Source organism: Triticum aestivum, chromosome 4B (assembly GCF_018294505.1).
Source record: "Triticum aestivum cultivar Chinese Spring chromosome 4B, IWGSC CS RefSeq v2.1, whole genome shotgun sequence".
NCBI classification, from domain to species: domain Eukaryota; kingdom Viridiplantae; phylum Streptophyta; class Magnoliopsida; order Poales; family Poaceae; genus Triticum; species Triticum aestivum.
In genome coordinates this window covers 643,909,544-643,927,442 of record NC_057804.1, presented here as the reverse complement: position 1 = coordinate 643,927,442, position 17,899 = coordinate 643,909,544, and the positions used below count along the sequence as shown (strand labels likewise).

The 17,899-nt window shown below is 45.8% G+C and overlaps 2 protein-coding genes across 2 annotated transcripts; one reads left to right on the top strand and one right to left on the bottom strand.

Annotated features, from left to right (window-relative positions):
• The first annotated feature begins 2,142 nt into the window (after window positions 1–2,142).
• Window positions 2,143–11,606, top strand: LOC123093812 (uncharacterized). Its single transcript, XM_044515865.1, has 17 exons — window positions 2,143–2,632; window positions 2,750–2,862; window positions 4,509–4,615; window positions 5,071–5,203; window positions 5,433–5,576; window positions 5,938–6,096; window positions 6,232–6,305; window positions 6,387–6,462; window positions 6,600–6,655; window positions 6,751–6,838; window positions 6,927–7,067; window positions 7,154–7,303; window positions 7,404–7,580; window positions 8,956–9,193; window positions 9,999–10,903; window positions 11,097–11,166; window positions 11,277–11,606. Exons 1-15 carry the CDS (start codon window positions 2,290–2,292, stop codon window positions 10,892–10,894), a joined length of 2,895 nt encoding a protein of 964 aa, XP_044371800.1. The 5' UTR covers window positions 2,143–2,289; the 3' UTR covers window positions 10,895–10,903; window positions 11,097–11,166; window positions 11,277–11,606.
• Window positions 11,607–11,900: 294 nt separating this feature from the next.
• LOC123093809 (uncharacterized) lies at window positions 11,901–13,947 on the bottom strand. Its single transcript, XM_044515864.1, has 4 exons — window positions 13,686–13,947; window positions 13,066–13,313; window positions 12,798–12,978; window positions 11,901–12,254 (listed from the first exon to the last, which is right to left on the bottom strand). Exons 1-4 carry the CDS (start codon window positions 13,899–13,901, stop codon window positions 12,132–12,134), a joined length of 768 nt encoding a protein of 255 aa, XP_044371799.1. The 5' UTR covers window positions 13,902–13,947; the 3' UTR covers window positions 11,901–12,131.
• Between the last annotated feature and the right edge of the window lie 3,952 nt (window positions 13,948–17,899).

The window sequence follows — 17,899 nt, the reverse complement described above, 5'->3', positions numbered from 1 at the left end:
TGCCTCCTTTTTGGCGCCGTTTCTTGTTTCATCATGTCTGAGTGGGTTTTGGATAGATGTTCCCCAGTAGTAGCGTATGTAGACAATGTCTTATTCCTCTGGTTGTACGTCACCCGCCAGAGCTTGAAAGCTGCACTGAATCGACGTTAAGGGAAAGAGACAACTGCAACGTCCCTCACCATACTAGGTTTTAACACCCCAATAGTCACTTGCTCGAACAGACCCGAATAGGGTCCTCTTGTCTCATCAAACAATACAAGGCGCATTAGTTTCATGATCAAAGGTCAAACAACTTTATCATCTTTTATGACCGGTCTAGTTTTTTCTTTTCCTTTTTCTTTTCTGAGAGCCACTCACTGGTCTAGTTAGTTTGTGGAAAATACCAATGCCCGCAAAGCCGAACTGGTGGCATCATCAGGTTTCCCATCAAATATGAAATATTTATGTCATATTTTTATCGATTTGGGGTTGTAGGTGCGTTGATACACTTGTCGAAGATTTGAACCGTGTAGATTTTTCATATTCTAATGGATGGGGGGTCGTAAAGCAGAAATTGATGGCGAACGCTGGTGCCGCCCACCCTCCTCTCCCCGGATCCGATCTGCCCGGCAGGCCGCGTCGCGCTCGTCGACACGGGAAACTCCACGAGGACCGGACCAGGATAAGGACTCAGCGCACTGGCGCCCGCGGGCAGGCGGCGCCAAGGCCGCCAGCCAGACGATGAGAATCGGGCGGGCGACGCCCACGTGCCCGGATGCCCGAGGTCGTCACCCCCACCCCACCCCGCCCCGCCCGCAATTACCACGACCACCTACCGCCCGCCCATTGCCACCTAAAGAAAGATGGCTTGTGCAATACTCTCAAGACGTTGGGTGGTAGAGTTATGAGAGCATAGTTTTAAAGGGGGAGCTAACTAGCGGTCACTCGCTGGTTGTCGTAGTTGTTTTTCTGACCATGTTCTTTTTCCGTATTTGGTAGTGTTCCACCTTCCCATGTTCTTACCTTTTTGGGGTTAGCCTCTTTTTTCTCTGCATGTTGCATCGAAATTCCCTTTCCGCGTGCTAGTTTCCGACAAGAGTTGTTATCCATTATTATAGTCCCGTGGAAACCCCCCGTTGCCTCCTTTTTGGCGCCGTTTCTTGTTTCATCATGTCTGAGTGGGTTTTGGATAGATGTTCCCCAATAGTAGCGTATGTAGACAATGTCTTATTCCTCTGGTTGTACGTCACCCACCAGAGCTTGAAAGCTGCACTGAATCGACGTTAAGAGAAAGAGACAACAGAAACGTCCCTCACCATACTAGGTTTTAACACCACAATAGCCACTTGTCGCTAAAAAAAGATCGGGTGATCGTCGGGCATCACCCCCACGTATTGCAGGCTTGCAATTCTCCACTACTAATCCAGAGGGTTTGGGTTGGAAAACCCGAGCCATGTTGCGGAACAAAATGGAACAGGTGGCCGAAGTTGGCGCAGCAAGAGGTAGGCAGCAGATGCCTCCCTTGATTCACACGAGAGCAGCACCAAGATCCAAAGAAAGCCAACAGATTTGACGACACCTGCCCTCACATGCCCTCGTCGGCGGCCGATTAGACGTTGTTGAGATAGTGAGATTCCGAAAAGACCTCATTCCAACGTCACCGCCTTGGGATTGTCGCCATAAAACAAAAACTAAGAGACACGGATATCTATTAATTAGACCTATCGGCGAAAGTGTAAGTACTCAGAAGCTATTGGGATGCTCGAACAGACCCGAAAAGGGTCCTCCCATTTCATCAAATAATACAAGGCGCATTAGTTTCTTGTTGTCTTTAGCTTCTGATGATTGTAAGGATCTTGTGTTTGAGTAATACAAGTTTTCACCCGCAAAAGAAAAACTTTATTATCTTTTATGACCGGTCTAGTTTTTTCTTTTCTTTTTCGAGAGCCATCACTGATCTAGTTCAATGCCCGCAAAGCCAAACTGGTGGCATCATCAGGTTTCCCATCAAATACGAAATATTGATTTCATATTTTTATTGATTTGGGGTTGTGGGTGCGTTGATACACTTGCCAAAGATTTGAACCGTGTAGATTTCTCGTATTTTAATGGATGGGGGGGCCGTAAAGCAAAGCAAAAAATGGTGGCGAACACCGGTGCCGCCCACCCTCCTTTTCCCGGATCCGATCTGCCCGGCAGGCCGCGTCGCGCCCGTCGTCGACACGGGAAACTCCACGAGGACCGGACCCGGACGAGGCCTCGGCGCACTGGCGCCCGAGGGCAGGCGGCGACAAGGCCGGCAGCCAGCCGATGAGAGTCGGGCGGGCGACGCCCACGTGCCCGGATACCCGAGGGCGAGGCGACAGCCGGTCGATACTACCGAGGTCGTCACCCCCACCCCGCAATTACCACGACCACCTACCGCCTCCCCTTTTCTCCCAGGACACGGCCAGGTTCCGAGCCGCAGCCAAGGAAAAAATCCTTCTCGAAAAGGGCAGCGGCGAGCAGCGTATATATACGGCGCGGAGCCGGCTGGGAGAGTGTCCCGCATCCCTCCCTCCCTCCCTCCCCGCTATCCGCTCCCCGTCCGTCCGTAGGCTCCTCCTCCTCCTCCTCCCCCTCCCCCGTCCCGGCCGTCTCCGACCCCTCACTGGTACGGTGCACTCCCGGCCGCCCTTCTGCCGCCTCCCCGCTCCGCGATTCGACTCGATCTGGGAGGGAGAGATTGCAACCCGTCTCACGTCTGTTCTTGTTTACGTGTTGGTCGCAGCTCGAGTTTGGAACCAGGGAGGAGTATCTAGAGGAGAGATGGCGGCGGAGAGGGTCAAGGACGCCGGCGTCCTCGCCATGGACATCTACTTCCCGCCCAACTGCGTCCTCCAGGTTACATCACATCACACCACACCACACGTCACTCACACATCCACCCACACCATCCTCTCCCTCTCTGAATCCCATCACATCTTCTCCTGCTGCTGTAATCTTTTTTACTTGGGTCCCTGTTGCTGTAAAAAATAATAAAATAAACGTTTCACTGGCCGTTTCCCTGAAACGCCATGATAAAAAAAAACACTACTACCAGTCAAGGGGCACGCACGCTCTTTGTGTGCGGTTGGCGGTTTTTACCTTCAAATTTTCCCGGGGTCAGTTCAGTTGTTCACCGCGACCACGAGTTCCTTTTTCTCGGGCTGGCTCTGCCTCGCCTGCCTTGTGCAGTGCAGTGCAGTGCAGAGCAGACTGTTCACAGCTGCGATGCAGACCGAGCGAGCCCTTTGAGATTGAGACGAGAGGCCGAGGTTATCTCAACATTATCTGTTGATAGCTTGTGTCTACTCTGGAGTGGGGGCAGGCCACCGTTCAGCCTATTCTACGGCTGGCCAGATTCAGGGAATGCTACCGTCACCTCTGTTCCCAATTACTATAAGACGTTTTGGATATTTCAATATGGACCAGATACATGCTAAAACAAGTGAACGGACACACTAAAACGCGTCTATATACATTCATTCGATTCAGAAATACGCTAGACCATCTTATGTTTAGGAACCAAGTTAGTACTCCCTCCATCCGAAAATACTTGTCATCAAAATGGATAAAAGGAAATGTATCTAGATGTATTTTAGTTCTAGATACATTTTTTTATCCATTTTGTAGGGTGCTTCCAGAGTGTGATGAAAGATTCCGAAGAGACGTAACTGCATACACGAGGAATGTTGGCGCACTTTGTGGAAAGCAAAATTAATATGCCAAGACCTAGAACATGCCAGCTGAAAGAGCTTGCTGGGAGTAGTAGGGCCCAAGGTCCTCTGTTTACTTGAGGCTGCGTGGACGATTAATCAGCTGATGCTGATGCTGATGTTGATGGCTGTCAACTGTCTCTTTCCTTTCCTGGGCTTGTAAACCGAGCTGGTCTCTCGTGCGCGTGCAGTCATCGAATTCGGAAGCGTTGCTGTCCATGTGGATCTGCCGATCTTTTTGGCTGTAGGAAATGTGTTCTGAAAAGGGAGGCTTGATATATATTATTAGTATCATCGTATATATTAGGTGGAGGTTGGACAAGGTTGACCCTAACAAGTGAGTAAGAATGATGATCTGTTGATGTCACCGATATGTCTGAACTTTTTTTGTGCCACATAAGGCAAGGTGTTCTGAAATATACAGTGCTGTCTTGGAAATAAGAGATAGGTATCGTCAGGCTTTAACTGTTGTCGTCCTCTTTGAAAATTGTTCTGTTAAAGTACTGATATTTCTTATTTTATAAGATTCTGTTGACCATAAAAGAATCCATGAATTTTAATAAATCATATAAGGAATTTACAGGCCACTGTACAACAGCCTATCACTACCCAATGGCGTCTTCAGACTTGTATGGTTTTCATTTGGGAAACTTACGAGATCTCTTGCAGTATCTCTTTCATTTTTGTTTTTGTCGATCTCACTTGCAGATCAATGTTTTATTTCATACGCTCTTTACCATTTTCCAAGAAGTTTCTTTACTAGCTGGAAAATTTACATGATGCTGGTTGCAGGAAGAACTGGAAACTCATGATGGCGTGAGCAAAGGGAAGTACACCATTGGGCTTGGGCAGGATAGCATGGCCTTCTGCACTGAAGTGGAGGATGTCATTTCAATGAGGTACGGTTATTTCCTCAAGTACATAAGTACTCTCATTCTCCTATCGTTTTTCTTTCTTTTCCTTGAAACCATTTATTCCCCTCCGTATTCCTTTGAAATGTGAGGACACAGGTTGTTAACACCAACAGATTTGTCATTTGTGCAACCTATGATGATGAGGGCCAATTTTTAGAATCTAAATAGAACATTATGCCATGCTTGTTTTAAGTTATACTATTTGACACCAGTTCTCTATTGACTACCTATGATGTTAGTGAAACGGTACAATATAGATGGATGTGAATATAACAGCACAGTGTTGTGCCATTCGAGATGCCTTATATTTGTCTCTCAAGTCCAAATATATAACGTTTCAAATGTCCTGACATGAACCATTTTATGTTTTAAACATATGAACAGTGTATTGTTTACCATTTTAGTTCTGTTTATCTCGTCTGATTAAGATTTTGTCTCAGCTTGACAGTGGTGAAGACTCTCCTGAAAAATTATAACATCGATCCAAAGTGCATTGGACGTTTGGAAGTTGGCAGTGAAACTGTAATAGACAAGAGCAAGTCTATAAAGACATGGTTGATGCAAATATTTGAGGTTTGTTCCTTTCAGCAAGAACATGCTAATAAGTTCGTTCACCTTTAGTTTCTTGGTGTAATTTGGTCTAGCGTACCTTATATATGTAAAAATTAAAAGAATTGTATTTGAATTCTCATCATCACTCTTGAGCATTTTTTTGAGATTTTTGTAGTACTAGTAATTCAATTCACTGCCAGACAATTCCTTTTGGTGATGCTCTTTTTGTAACAATGTTCCTTAATTGCAGGAGTGTGGCAATACTGATATTGAAGGAGTTGATTCCTCAAATGCATGTTATGGTGGAACAGCTGCTTTGTTTAATTGTGTTAATTGGGTTGAGAGCAACTCATGGGATGGACGTTATGGGCTCGTTGTTTGCACAGACAGCGCGGTATGTAATATATTGTTTCAGTTTTCAGTATCCAATTTCATACTGCACGGCTTCTCAGACTATTTTACAACCTTGAGCATTTTATAGAACTTAGACCATATGCATATGTATTCCTGTCACAATGTTTTCGTATTTTTTTACCATCTTTTATAGTTTCTCTAACTAGCCTCAGTTTCCCCATTCCTCAGGCAAGCATAATTGCCTGCTCTATATTCTGTTTCCTTACTTTTGATGTTTGACACCCATATTGATCCACATATGAAATATCAATTTTGTGGTCGGGACACAATACTGTATTATTGAAAATGCTAAAAATTATAAGTCATGCTGATATATTAGATGCATGTTGATACCTTATCAGGTTTATGCTGAAGGGCCGGCTCGTCCTACTGGCGGTGCAGCTGCTATTGCAATGCTGATTGGACCAAATGCTCCTATTTCATTGGAAAGCAAATTTAGAGGGTCTCATATGGCACATGTTTATGACTTTTACAAGCCTGATCTTGCGAGCGAATATCCGGTACATCACCATTCCATACAATTTATGCATCCAAATTCTGTTTAGGTGGAGCAAGCTTGAGATACACTGGAAATGAATTTACGTGATCTGCCAATGTGAACATCCCTTTTGACAAGATAGCAAAATTGCATGCAGGTGGTCGATGGGAAGCTGTCACAGACATGCTATCTCATGGCACTGGATTCCTGCTACAAGACCTTCTGCAAAAGGTAAGTTGTCATCTTCTTACTTAACAGGTCAATCAAGTTGACAAGCCGATTTAACCAGATCCCCTTGCTTTGATCTTTCAGGTACGAAAAGATTGAAGGGAAGCCATTTTCAATCGTCGACGCAGATTCTTTTGTATTTCATTCTCCATACAACAAGGTATCATAGAACCCCATATTATTTTCTCACTGCAATCTTGGTTGGACATCACATGCCTTGCTCTCCAGATACACTTTATGTATAATCATCTGTTCTTTTTAATATTTACAAGTTATCCATGATTGTTCTGTGTGCAGCTTGTACAGAAAAGTTTTGCTCGTTTATACTACAATGACTTCTTGAGAAACTGCAGGTTGGTCAGCTAGACAGCTAGTGTATTAGGAACTCTGTGCCTTGTATGTTATTTAGTACTTGTTTACTAACTGAAATTTCTGTTGTGTCAAATAGCATTGTTGACAAAGACTCAAGGGAAAAATTGGAGCCCTACTCGGGCCTGTCATCCGAAGAAAGCTATCAGAGTCGAGACCTCGAGAAGGTACCAATAACAGTTAAATTATAAAAAATTATTCCTGTATGTAATAACTGATGATTGTAAATTGATCTGTGCTACCTCAAATATGCAGGTTTGTCAGCAAGTTGCGAAGCCGCTGTATGACACCAAGGTTCAACCAACAACATTGATCCCGAAGCAACTCGGGAACATGTATACGGCATCGCTCTATGCTGCTTTTGCATCAGTTGTCCACAACAAACACGATGCTCTGGTATAAATCACACTCCGCCGTGTTTTCTTCGCTCGCGATCAATGCTGAACCAAGTTTCCTCTGTTCACTCTTTCGAAATGTTCCAGGTGGGCCAGAGGATCGTCATGTTCTCCTACGGCAGTGGCATGACGTCGACAATGTTCTCCTTCAAAATCAACGAAGGCCAGCATCCGTTCAGCCTATCGAACATCGCAAGCATACTGGACATCTCCAACAAATTGGAGTCTAGGCATGTGGTAAGTCTGTCTTTCATGAACTTCCCCATCTAGCACCAGAGCATCTTACCCATTTCAAACCTCAAACTTGGCTCCGTCTCACTGTGCATCTTCCACACAGGTTCCGCCGAAGAAATTCGTCGAGGCGCTGAAGCTGATGGAGCACCGCTATGGCGCCAAGGACTTCGTCACCAGCCAGGACACGCGCTTGCTCGTCCCAGGCACCTACTACCTCACCCATGTCGACTCCATGTACCGCCGGTTCTACGCCGTGAAAGGCGACGCCGCGGCAACTCCGGTAACAAATGGCCATTGACTGATGGCCCTTGCCCAGCCTGAAGAAGCTGCAATAAGCGCCGCAAGCGCTCTTAGATTATTTACCTGGCAGGGAATTGAAAGGGAAGGGTGGAGGTTGCCCAGATTAATCTCTGTAAACTTGTTCTAAGTTTGTAAAGTTAGATAGTGCTGCCATTGTCGTAATGCCTTTGTCTGTGAGAATTCTTGGCTCTGTAGTGGAAAATTCGTGCTCTGCTGGGTTGTAAACTTGTGTAAGTTCTGAATAATCCTCCGAATTACCGGCAGGCTTAAGGTGCGTGCGTGAGTTGTGACAAGAGGCATGATCGGTGGCTTCTGTGTGCCAGGTTTAGATGAAAATGATGAATGTGTTAAAAGAAAAAGGAGATGAAAATGAAGGCATAATCGGTTTTCGTAATGTTTTAGCTGCAAGATAATGCGAATTTGAACTTTGGTTGTCACCAGTTATTTTGGTTAGTTTCTGCTCTGTCCTTTATCGCATCGATGGATTCAATTTCAGTGGCCACATGCAGATTATTTCGCAAAAAAAGAAAAGAAAAAAAGTGGCCATATGCAGATTCTTTAACCCCTATTATTTGAAAAATAAAGGACCCCGATAAACCCCGAACGCTTGGATTATGCAGATTCTATAACCCCTATTATCTAAGAAATAAAGGACCCCGATAAATCCCAAATGCTTGGATTTTAAGCATGTCATCCCGAACGTTTTTTCATGACAACTTTAGTTGACTTGAGATGGCTACTAACCCATGACAACTTTGTCCCGGTTCGTTTTTTTCGACAGAAAATTGCCATGTTTCCCAATCTCGCGTGAAATAAAATTGCGATGAAAAGCGTTCGGGTTGCCATGCTGCTTAAAGTCCGAATTTTCGGGATTTATCATTTCCGAAAATAAAGTCGAAGTAAAAAAAAGTTGCCCTGTGCATTTCCGTGCGTGTGGGGGTTAAAGTAGCTTTGTAGCCAACCGACTTGACCAAACCTCTGCTACCTTCCAGCGCCTCCTCCTCCCTCTCCAGCCTCCAGCCGCCGCCGCCGCCGCCGCCGCCGCCGCTTCCTCCACCGCCATGTGGCGAGACGAGGGGGTCGAGGACGAGGAGACCCTGAGCGCGCTCCTGGAGGCCTCCAAGACGCGGGAGGGCCGGGCGGCGCTCTCCGACGCGCTGGCCGACACGCTCCACCTCCTGCCGGCCTCCCCGGCGCCGCTCCTGCTCCTGCGCCTCCGCCTCCTCCGCAACCTCCTCGCCGGCGACGCGCTCAACCAGGGCACCTTCGTGCTCCTCTCGGGCCCCGCGGCCGTCGTCTCCGCGGCCCTCGCCCTCCCCGCCCTCCCCCCTGACCTCGCGCGCGCCGCGCTGCAGGCCCTGGGCAACGCCGCGCTCGGCGGGGACCGGCACCGCGAGGCCGTCTGGGACGCGCTCTTCCCGGGCGCGCTGCGGGAGCTCGCGAGGGTCCGGGACGCCGGCGTCCTCGACCCGCTCTGCATGGTGCTCGACACCTGCTGCTCCGGCGACGGCGGCCGCGGCAGGGTCGAGGAGCTCTGCCATGAGGACCTGGGCCTGCCCGTGCTCGTCGAACTCGTCGCCACCGCCTCCCGATGTGAGCCCACGCCTACCCACCGCTGCTAGTACTGGTTTTTATGCTTTTGCGTGTTCGCCCATGTCTGCTGCTAGATGCCTAGATGTGCAACTGTTTCAGAGCTGCATTTGCTTTACAAATGTAGTAGAAGTGTGGGTTGCTTAAGCTGTTTGTTCTTATGAATCCTTGTTATGATGATCATACTGTGTAGGTTATTATTTCAGCAATTGAAAGATTTGGCAAAGTGTTCAATAGATCAGCTCATCAGCAACTGTAGACAGGAATTTGGACCAATTGGATGTCAGATATTTAATGCTTCTGTGACATTGCCAAGAAATTTTAACCAACTATGGACTCGGCCTTGCTCATTGGTTGTAATGAGTTCACAGTTAGATTATGGTCATTTGCTATTTAGTGAAATACGGTTTTCGGTAACTTTGGTTATGTCACCTGTTCGTTTGGTTCATCTTTCTGAAGCATGCTAGCATGCCTGCTCGACCTGTTGCAACTTCTTAGCAAGAAAAAAAACGTGGTGTCATACGTTTGATGTGTTGCTGAAGTATTAGTCACTTGCTTGATAGTTGGAACTGTTACTATGTGTTAAGTGTAGAGTCTGAGCTTACATGTGAGATACTATCAGAGAACCAAATCTGACTTATTGAAGGCAATTCTTGCTGCTCTGTGACTTCTCGACTGTTATGGTTAGCTTTTTTTTACTTCTTAGGATGTAGTCGGTCACATATTGTTCTCTGGTTAATTCATTTGATTCTCCCATTTACTCCTTGGTTACTTTGCACATGATGCTAATATAAATTATGAAATGCAGTGGGGCACAAGGAAGAATGGTTGGAGTGGCTTCTCTTCAAAATCTGTGTTGAGGAGGAAAAGTTCGAAGCCTTGTTTGCAGCCCTAGATTCAACTGATGGTGGTGAATCTGGGGATGGGTTCAGTGCTAAGCATGCATTTCTTATGGGTACATTGTCAAAGTGTTTGACTGAACGACCTGAAGAAGTTAGTATCTCAAACAGTTTTGCTCTTCATGTATTCAATATACTGAAGCATGCTGCTGAGACTCTGGATTTTACTTGCCGAGGTAGCTCTGCTCTTCCAACTGGTTGCCCTGGAATTGATGTCCTTGGATATTCATTAGTGCTCCTGAAGGACATATGTGCTTGGGAACCCTCTTCATCAGAGACTGAAGCACCTGTTGACTCACTGTTGCAGGCTGAGCCCTCCTCATCGGGGACTGAAGCACCTGTTGACTCACTGTTGCAGGCCGGTCTGGTAAAACGCCTCTTAAAATACCTAGGTGAGCTTGAGCCTCCAAGTACAATCAGGAAGGCGATGGCAAAGGAACAAGGAGATCAACAGCCAGCCCTTGCAACTGCAAAGGTCTGCCCATACAATGGTTACAGGAGAGATTTGGTGGCTGTCATTGCCAATTGCTTGCATGGAAGGAAACAGGTGCAGGATGAGGTTAGGCAGCTGAACGGGATTATGTTGCTGTTGCAGCAGTGTGTCATTGATGAAGGAAATGCATACTTGAGGGAGTGGGGTCTGCTAGCTGTGAGATATTTGCTTGAAGAAAACGAGGAAAATCAGAAGGAGGTATCTGAGCTTCAGATGCAAGAACCTATTCTAACTCCAGAGGTCGCAGAGTTAGGCCTAAGAGTGGAGATCGACAAGAAAACGGGTCATCCAAAATTGGTCAATTCCTCCTGATGTAAAAACGTAAGTTAGAATCTGATGTCTAAATATAACTGCATCTGCCTGTGCCGCACATCCTGTGCTCCTCCTACACTTGTTATTTATTCATAGTTGGTTCACATAGTTTCCAAATTGCTTAGCGTATAGCATTTCTGGCTCTTTTGAAATCTTATTCGTACATCTGCTGTCTAAATTTGTGCTTGTCCTAATTCTGCAGCTCCTATCTTGTATTGGCAATGCCTGGACTTACTATCTGGATGCATGTTTAACTTCAGCACATGATGAAGGTACTGCTCTTTAGTAATGCTATAAATCTTTGTGGCAATCTTGAATGCTCATGCTTTGAAATGTGAACTGGCCACATTTGTGTTATCTGAGAGACTGTCTGATTTTGCAGATTTTTCACTTTGGTCCCGCCCTGTCTGAGACGAAAACCAGGAGAAACTTACGCTGGTCATGGTTCCTCTAGGCATCAGTGGGAGAAATGTAAATGTTGGATGCTGCCGCCCCGGGGGAAATAGGGGTTATATTCTCATTAAGTACTTCTAGTTCTGGCTATGACTACCAGATGCAATGTCTGCCATTTTAAACCCTTGCGCTGGGCTATGATTACAGATTCAAACATTTTATGCAGTGTAGACATTTGAAATGTTTTTGGATCCGAACCGTTATGTACTGTCGCACAACAGTGATGTGGGAATAGGCATATGGTTTGATTGCCGTTTCATGTTTTGTTGCTGAAGTCGGTGTGCAGTAAAACAACATGAAATGTCTTTCATTGTGTATGCATTGACAGTCACTGCTTGTTTTGTTTTGGCTACTTTGGTGTTGGACATTTGTAACTTCTCTTTTACTAGATTTTAATTTTGCTCAGTAAAAAGCTCGACCTGCTTCTGGACGCCCAGTCCTGACCCAGGAAAGGACGGAGGCGGTAGAAGCTCCAAACTAGATTCAGGATTCAACTTTTGCAGGTTACAGTCATATGATGTGGAGGACAAAGTAGAGTAAAACATCTCCATGATGACAAACGGTAGAATGATTTTGAGCATTTCCAGCATTGCAGCAGTTAAAAGAACTCTTATACAACGGTGCATGATAGAACACAATTTTTGATCAAGCAGGCCGGCATTTCCAATGTTGCAACAACTACCTCTCAATTTTACCTCTGGGGCCTCTGTTTTTCACACAGCACATATCACAAAAAGCTAAACCTGTAGGTCCTTGGTCTGAAACTGGCCTGGAAGCATTTCAGCTAAGCAAACACGACGTCGGAACGGAGCACGTACTTGACGTTCTTTTTCACGACGCGAGCTTCGTGCAGCATGCACCTGGCGCCATGTAGATGGAGTAGAGCCATTCCTTGCACGGGAGCAACCTACATACATGTAGATAGCTTCACATTAAGGCCAGCGAGCTTGGCAGTGACAGTGTTACTAACTGTATGTAAGAACAAAAAGGCTAACCATGATACTCCCTCCGTAAAGAAATATAAGTGCGCTCAGATCACTACTTTAGTGATCTAAACACTCTTATATTTCTTTACAGAGGCTAACCATGTATGATACCCTCTTGATTTTCATAATCTAACAGTCGTTAACAATCCAAGAGCAGACTCGTAATACAGCGAACATGTGCATCTCATACTCCTTTTTCTGATTTCTCCGCAGACATAATTCTCCAGTTCCCCCTCCTCTATAGCTAGATCGGATAGATGCTCATATGGGCACACATCAATATCAATCTTAGCCACCAGATGAGCAAGTCTAATATGTGTGACAAACAAAACCAATGACATAATGCATATCGATATCCGACCTTTACTACTAGCACTGGTTTTCCACAGCAGATGAACTGGCTGACAAAGCAACGAGGCAAAAAAAATTATATCAAACAGATGGGTTTTGGAATCAGGAAGTACCTCGGCAACAATTCCGCCTCGGTGATCATAAAAGACAGTCCCCCCTCCAACAAGGGCCTGCGAATCCTTTGCGCTCCCCTTTCCAGAAAGGTACACCAGCAATGTATACTGTGTCCTCGAACCGTCCCCAAGGCTGACGCTCTCATCGATATGCCTGCCGAAGCGCTGGCCTTCAACGTACCTACAAGCAACAACATCAGTGACCGAACCTGCCCAACAGCACGATACTAACACCCACAGATCTGAAGTTATAAATCGGTATATATACCTGTAAAGCCTGATATTTGGGTTCAAGCCGGTCGCTGCTTTGCCGGAGATGTTGATGTCGACGAATACCCTGTTTATCCCTGAATCCCAGAGCGTTTGAGCGAGCAAGGGGTCCGTGACAGATATCCGGTCGTTGTCTCTGTAAGCTTCCCCCTTGAGTGGCCCAAGGCTGCCCTGGTGCGTGAAGCCCATGGATTCAGCAACATCGACGAAAGCCTTCGCCTCCGCCGAGGTGAGGAAGTCAGGGACCTGTGTCAAGTGTGGCAGTTGTCCATGAGCAACACAATCAGGTAGAGATAAATCCAACAAACTATCATATCAATTCAGGCATTTTTCTATCATTCGTTCAGTTTGATCAAACAGTATCTCATCACAAAAACATCCTCCCCTTCATACTCGCTAGGTAATACTTTTCCACAAGTGCCGTGACAAAAAAATTGGTGCAGGCTGAGTCTCCCCTAGATGCTCAGCAACATCGTCAGACGTCAGCCCTAGATGGTAATCCCCTTCCCCTCCTAGCGGAATCAGATCGAGCTACCTGATGCCTAGATGCGGGCGTGTGTCGAGGTCCCTATGGTAATCGCGTCAGATTTAAAAGGGGGGATTGATTGATTGGCTTACGGTGAGGAGCTGGGTGCCCTTGAGGCGATTGACCAGGAGGTCCTTCTTGGGCTTTATCGCCGGCCATGCCGCGCCGCTGCCGCTGCCGGTGGCGCCGCCCTTCTTCGCATTCTTGGCGGCGGAGGATTTCTTGTGGCGCTGCTGCGGAGCGCCGTCTCCGGCCTCGGGTTGCTCCATGGGTGGTGGCCTCTTCCGGTCCGGCGCCGGTGGTGGCATAGCATCGGGTCGTTGAGGCGGCCGGGTTGGACCCGGGCCGGTTGGGTCGCTGTCTGACTCGTCAGGTCTTCAGTTATTTCTTTAGTTTTTTTTTTGCAGGGGATTTCTTTAGTTTTTTTTTTTGCAAATGAAAAAAAAGTTGCCATCCTGATGGCATGTATTTTATTTATTTGAGAATCACCCTCTCGACACTTTATTATTTACTAGTAAGCATGCACGTGCAACGCACGTCTCTGCAGTGGCATGTCGGGCGACAACCCCAGAAGCGATACAAGTTGAATGCGCAAGGCGTGTTGGAGCAGTTGATGTCAGGGTGGCGGCCGCGAGAGCTTTGCAGCTTCGACGACATGGACTTCGTGTCGTGTGGGTTGCAACTAACACAGGCGTGTGGAATGATTGTCTCTTCATCACTGCAGGAGAGTGCCCCATGACTTCTTTCCCGCGAGTGATGGAAGAGCGGCTTGTTCGGCAGAGAGAGTCCCTCCAGCTAGTGTGTGTTTGTGTGGTTGGCATTTGTTGGGTCATTCAGCGGCACACCATGCAGAGTGGTGCTTACGGTGTTCTGGAAATTAATGAAACGTCAAAGCTTTTGCTTCGTGTTTGAATTTACTTGTACTCTACTCATTTACTCAACTAAAATCAGATATATCTAATGTGTTTTTTTTACCAATAAACACAAAGGATAACACTCATGTATGTTTTCAAAATCCACCAAGATAAAATCGAAATTAAGAAGCAATTAGGTGTAGAGGATACATCATGGTTTCCAGGATCATAATTCTTTTTAACGACCTAATTCCACTGAATTTCTTGAATCAGTCTTTTGTCTCGCTTTATAAATAAAGCTCAAACGACCGATCCAATACAAGGCGATAAGGAAACCACTCTAAAAGGATGTCAAAATACAAACAACAATTGAGTGAGAAGCGAGAACACCGCCATGGGATGGCTTTGCTTAGTTCCGTCCGGGTCTTGCCATCCGCCTGCCGATTCTCCTGGTCACATGGGTGGAAGGTACTCCTAGGCACATGGGTGGAAGGTACGTTGGCCCGAGCAGCCCTATAAATGTGGTCTTCTTTGGAGGCGCCTGGCAATGGTTGTGACGTGGCTTTGACGCTCTGAGTCTAGCTGCCTCGTCATTCATGGTTGGAGGTTGGACAAGGCAAGACCTTTCATTGTTGTTGTCTGTAGTTGGTGGCACCTCCTCGCCTGCTCATTCAATGAGGACGGTGGTGTGTGTGTCCCTTCTGCTGGGAGGTTGTACCCTGTACCTCTATTTACTTCATGTTTAATGAAATGAAACGCAAAATCTTTTATGTTTTATCAAAAAAGAGTCGAAGAGTTTTCTACCATGATCAAAGCATGCCTGAATACATCGACTTGTTGTGGTCAGAAGGTACCTGAGCTCCACGACAAATGCCCCTAAGAGGGTGACGACGCAAACATGTTGCCGATGTTGAGTCTGAAAAGACGGACAAGGATTTTCGTCTAGAGCTCCGACACAGAGATGAGGGACCACAACGACACTCCTGAGAGGGGAGCGACACCTACAGATACCATTGTCACCGATGCCGGAGTGTGGAGCTTTTGCTCAGAGCCTCCTCTGTGCCACCTGAGATGCCAAGGTCGATGACCCAACATGAGGGGCGGACCGCCACAACCAGCACAAAGTGAAAGTGCATGTAGTCTTCATGTGTGGTTTTGGTAATTAATTACAATCCTTGTGGACGGTGTTCTTATTGGGTATATGTGTAGGAAAGATCCATATGCAATGCATGAAGAATATTGGAGGGATCGAAGGATGAAATCCATCAACATAAATATATGCATTGACACTTGGTAATGAGTAAAAATTCCTACGGACCAACAATGTCATCAAGCTATATACATGAAAATATGTTCCATGGGTGATGCAATAAGGAGATTGGATGGTTTTGGAATGAATGCCATCAAAATCTAGATATGCATCAAGATTGAGTTCAATGATTGAATGAAATATGATCAAGATAAATTCCATGTGATGAACAAGATGTTATCTAAATGGAGTCCATAGGAGGATCTCAGAGGTTGTCATGCTTAGGCTAATGACTTTAGCCGTGGTGGATCAAGATCTTGAGAGAATAGTTAAAGAGAAGAATTATATAAGTGGCTTGAATATGATATTATGATGACATCATACGTTGATTCATGGTTGATCAAGTCATCAAGCAAGTAATTCAAATGAAGAATTCATTGTGCCTCTCAAGACATTGTGATGGAGCATGAAAAAGAGCAAGCGATGACCAATATGTTATTAGTGGAGAAACTCGATATGGTCATGAGAGAATTGTGTATTGGTGGTCATGTCTTGAAATGATGTCATGCTTTGTGCAGAGGATTGAGTTGTGGCATTTTCGGAGTAAGGATATCAATCCCACGAATAGCTTAGAAAATGGTCTATGCCTCTCCAAAATTTATCGCTAAGTGCCTGCAAGTTAATTGTGGTCCCAAGCAAAAGCGATGCGGAAGTGAAAATATTGCAAGAGTGTTGTGACGAAAATCAAAGTGCGCTAGAATAGAAATAGAGAACTAAGAGAGTAAATGAGAGTGGTGGAAACTACCGTAGAGCTAAAATGTTTTCAGGGAGTCCGGATTCGCTCGTTAGTGTGTATGTTACCTAATTACATAGGTGCACAATTCTAGGTTCAGATACGTTCAGATAATTGATCCACTTTGTATGTTTTTACCTGTGGGCGGATCCAAATAAGATACGTACATAAGTGCATACGTTCAGATAACTAATCCACTTTATATGTTTTTATGTGTGGGCAGATCCAAATAAAAATACACATATACTGTTGTAGCTTTGTATCACGCATGCCACCACCATCATTTCTCCTGCCGGATGATGATTAAGGGTCTTCCCATGGACACAGCTTAAGGCTTTGAGGTGGTATAAATTCTTGCAATCCGCTGACTTGCATACCGACGAATTATAATCGTGGGTCGGCACCATAGAGAATCAGATCGGATACACACTAGAGAACGATTTACCCAGGTTCACGCCCTCGCGGTGAGAAGGGGGTCACTTCATTGCCGCAACAACGTGGTTCATACCACACGTACCAGATGCGGAAGCCGCTGAAACGCTTGCTCTTCATAATGGTCTTCTTTTGGCAAAGCAGCTGGGATGTAACAAACTGATGGCGAAATCCAATTCTTTCCTGGTTATTGATGCTACAGACTGAGAACTATTATGGCCCCAATGTCGCCGCAATCATTGAGTGTTTCCATATTTCAAAAGCTTTGACATGGTTAAATTCTGCTGGTGCAAAAAGGAAGCAAATGAAGTTGCAAATTGTTTGGCGGAGGAGTGTTATACATCTAAATCTTCGTGCTTTTGGGACAACTCTGCTCCTGATTTCATCTCATCTTTGATTGTAAACGATCTGTCATTTGATGAAATATTATCTTATTCCCGTAAAAGGAGAACTATGAACATGCTTTTTTTTTTGCGGGGTAACTATGAACATGCTTGCAAAGGGGGGAAACGGCATACCACGAAGTATTGAAGCTCTGCTGCAGCAGTTGTGCTGCATTGGGTGGCCCATGCCCTAATGGCAGCGACAGATGCTGTGCAAATTTTCTTTGTTTTCACACTTAAGACCTGTTCGGATCCTCTCCGCTCCACAACTGCGGTTCCCGGAGTGAAGGGAGCGGCAACACATTTTCAGGGAACGGCTTAAGCCGAGCTGCTCATTTCCTCTACAGCGCAGAGCAGGTTTTTAGAATGGAGAGGTTCCGAACAGGCTCTTCTCATTTCCGTGACCAAAACACAACAACCAAAAACAAATTTACAACCAGGAACAGGTACGAACGCATTATAGTGCCCAGTAAAATCAAAGTGTACTTCGAGTAGCAAGCTCACATGCACATGGTACAACAGTAAATTTTGAAGAATACAATGAAAATCAAAACATACCTAATTTTTTCTTTACAACAAACATTGCATAGCTTTC

Coding starts and splice junctions, on each gene's coding strand:
- LOC123093812 (XM_044515865.1), top strand. CDS start 2,290: ATGAGAGTCGGGCGGGCGACGCCCACGTGCCCGGATACCCGAGGGCGA. Junction 5,577..5,937: donor TTGTTTGCACAGACAGCGCG/GTATGTAATATA, acceptor ATACCTTATCAG/GTTTATGCTGAAGGGCCGGC. Junction 6,656..6,750: donor GACTTCTTGAGAAACTGCAG/GTTGGTCAGCTA, acceptor TGTGTCAAATAG/CATTGTTGACAAAGACTCAA.
- LOC123093809 (XM_044515864.1), bottom strand. CDS start 13,901: ATGCCACCACCGGCGCCGGACCGGAAGAGGCCACCACCCATGGAGCAA. Junction 13,314..13,685: donor AGGGCACCCAGCTCCTCACC/GTAAGCCAATCA, acceptor CACTTGACACAG/GTCCCTGACTTCCTCACCTC. Junction 12,255..12,797: donor GAGGCGGAATTGTTGCCGAG/GTACTTCCTGAT, acceptor ACATGTATGTAG/GTTGCTCCCGTGCAAGGAAT.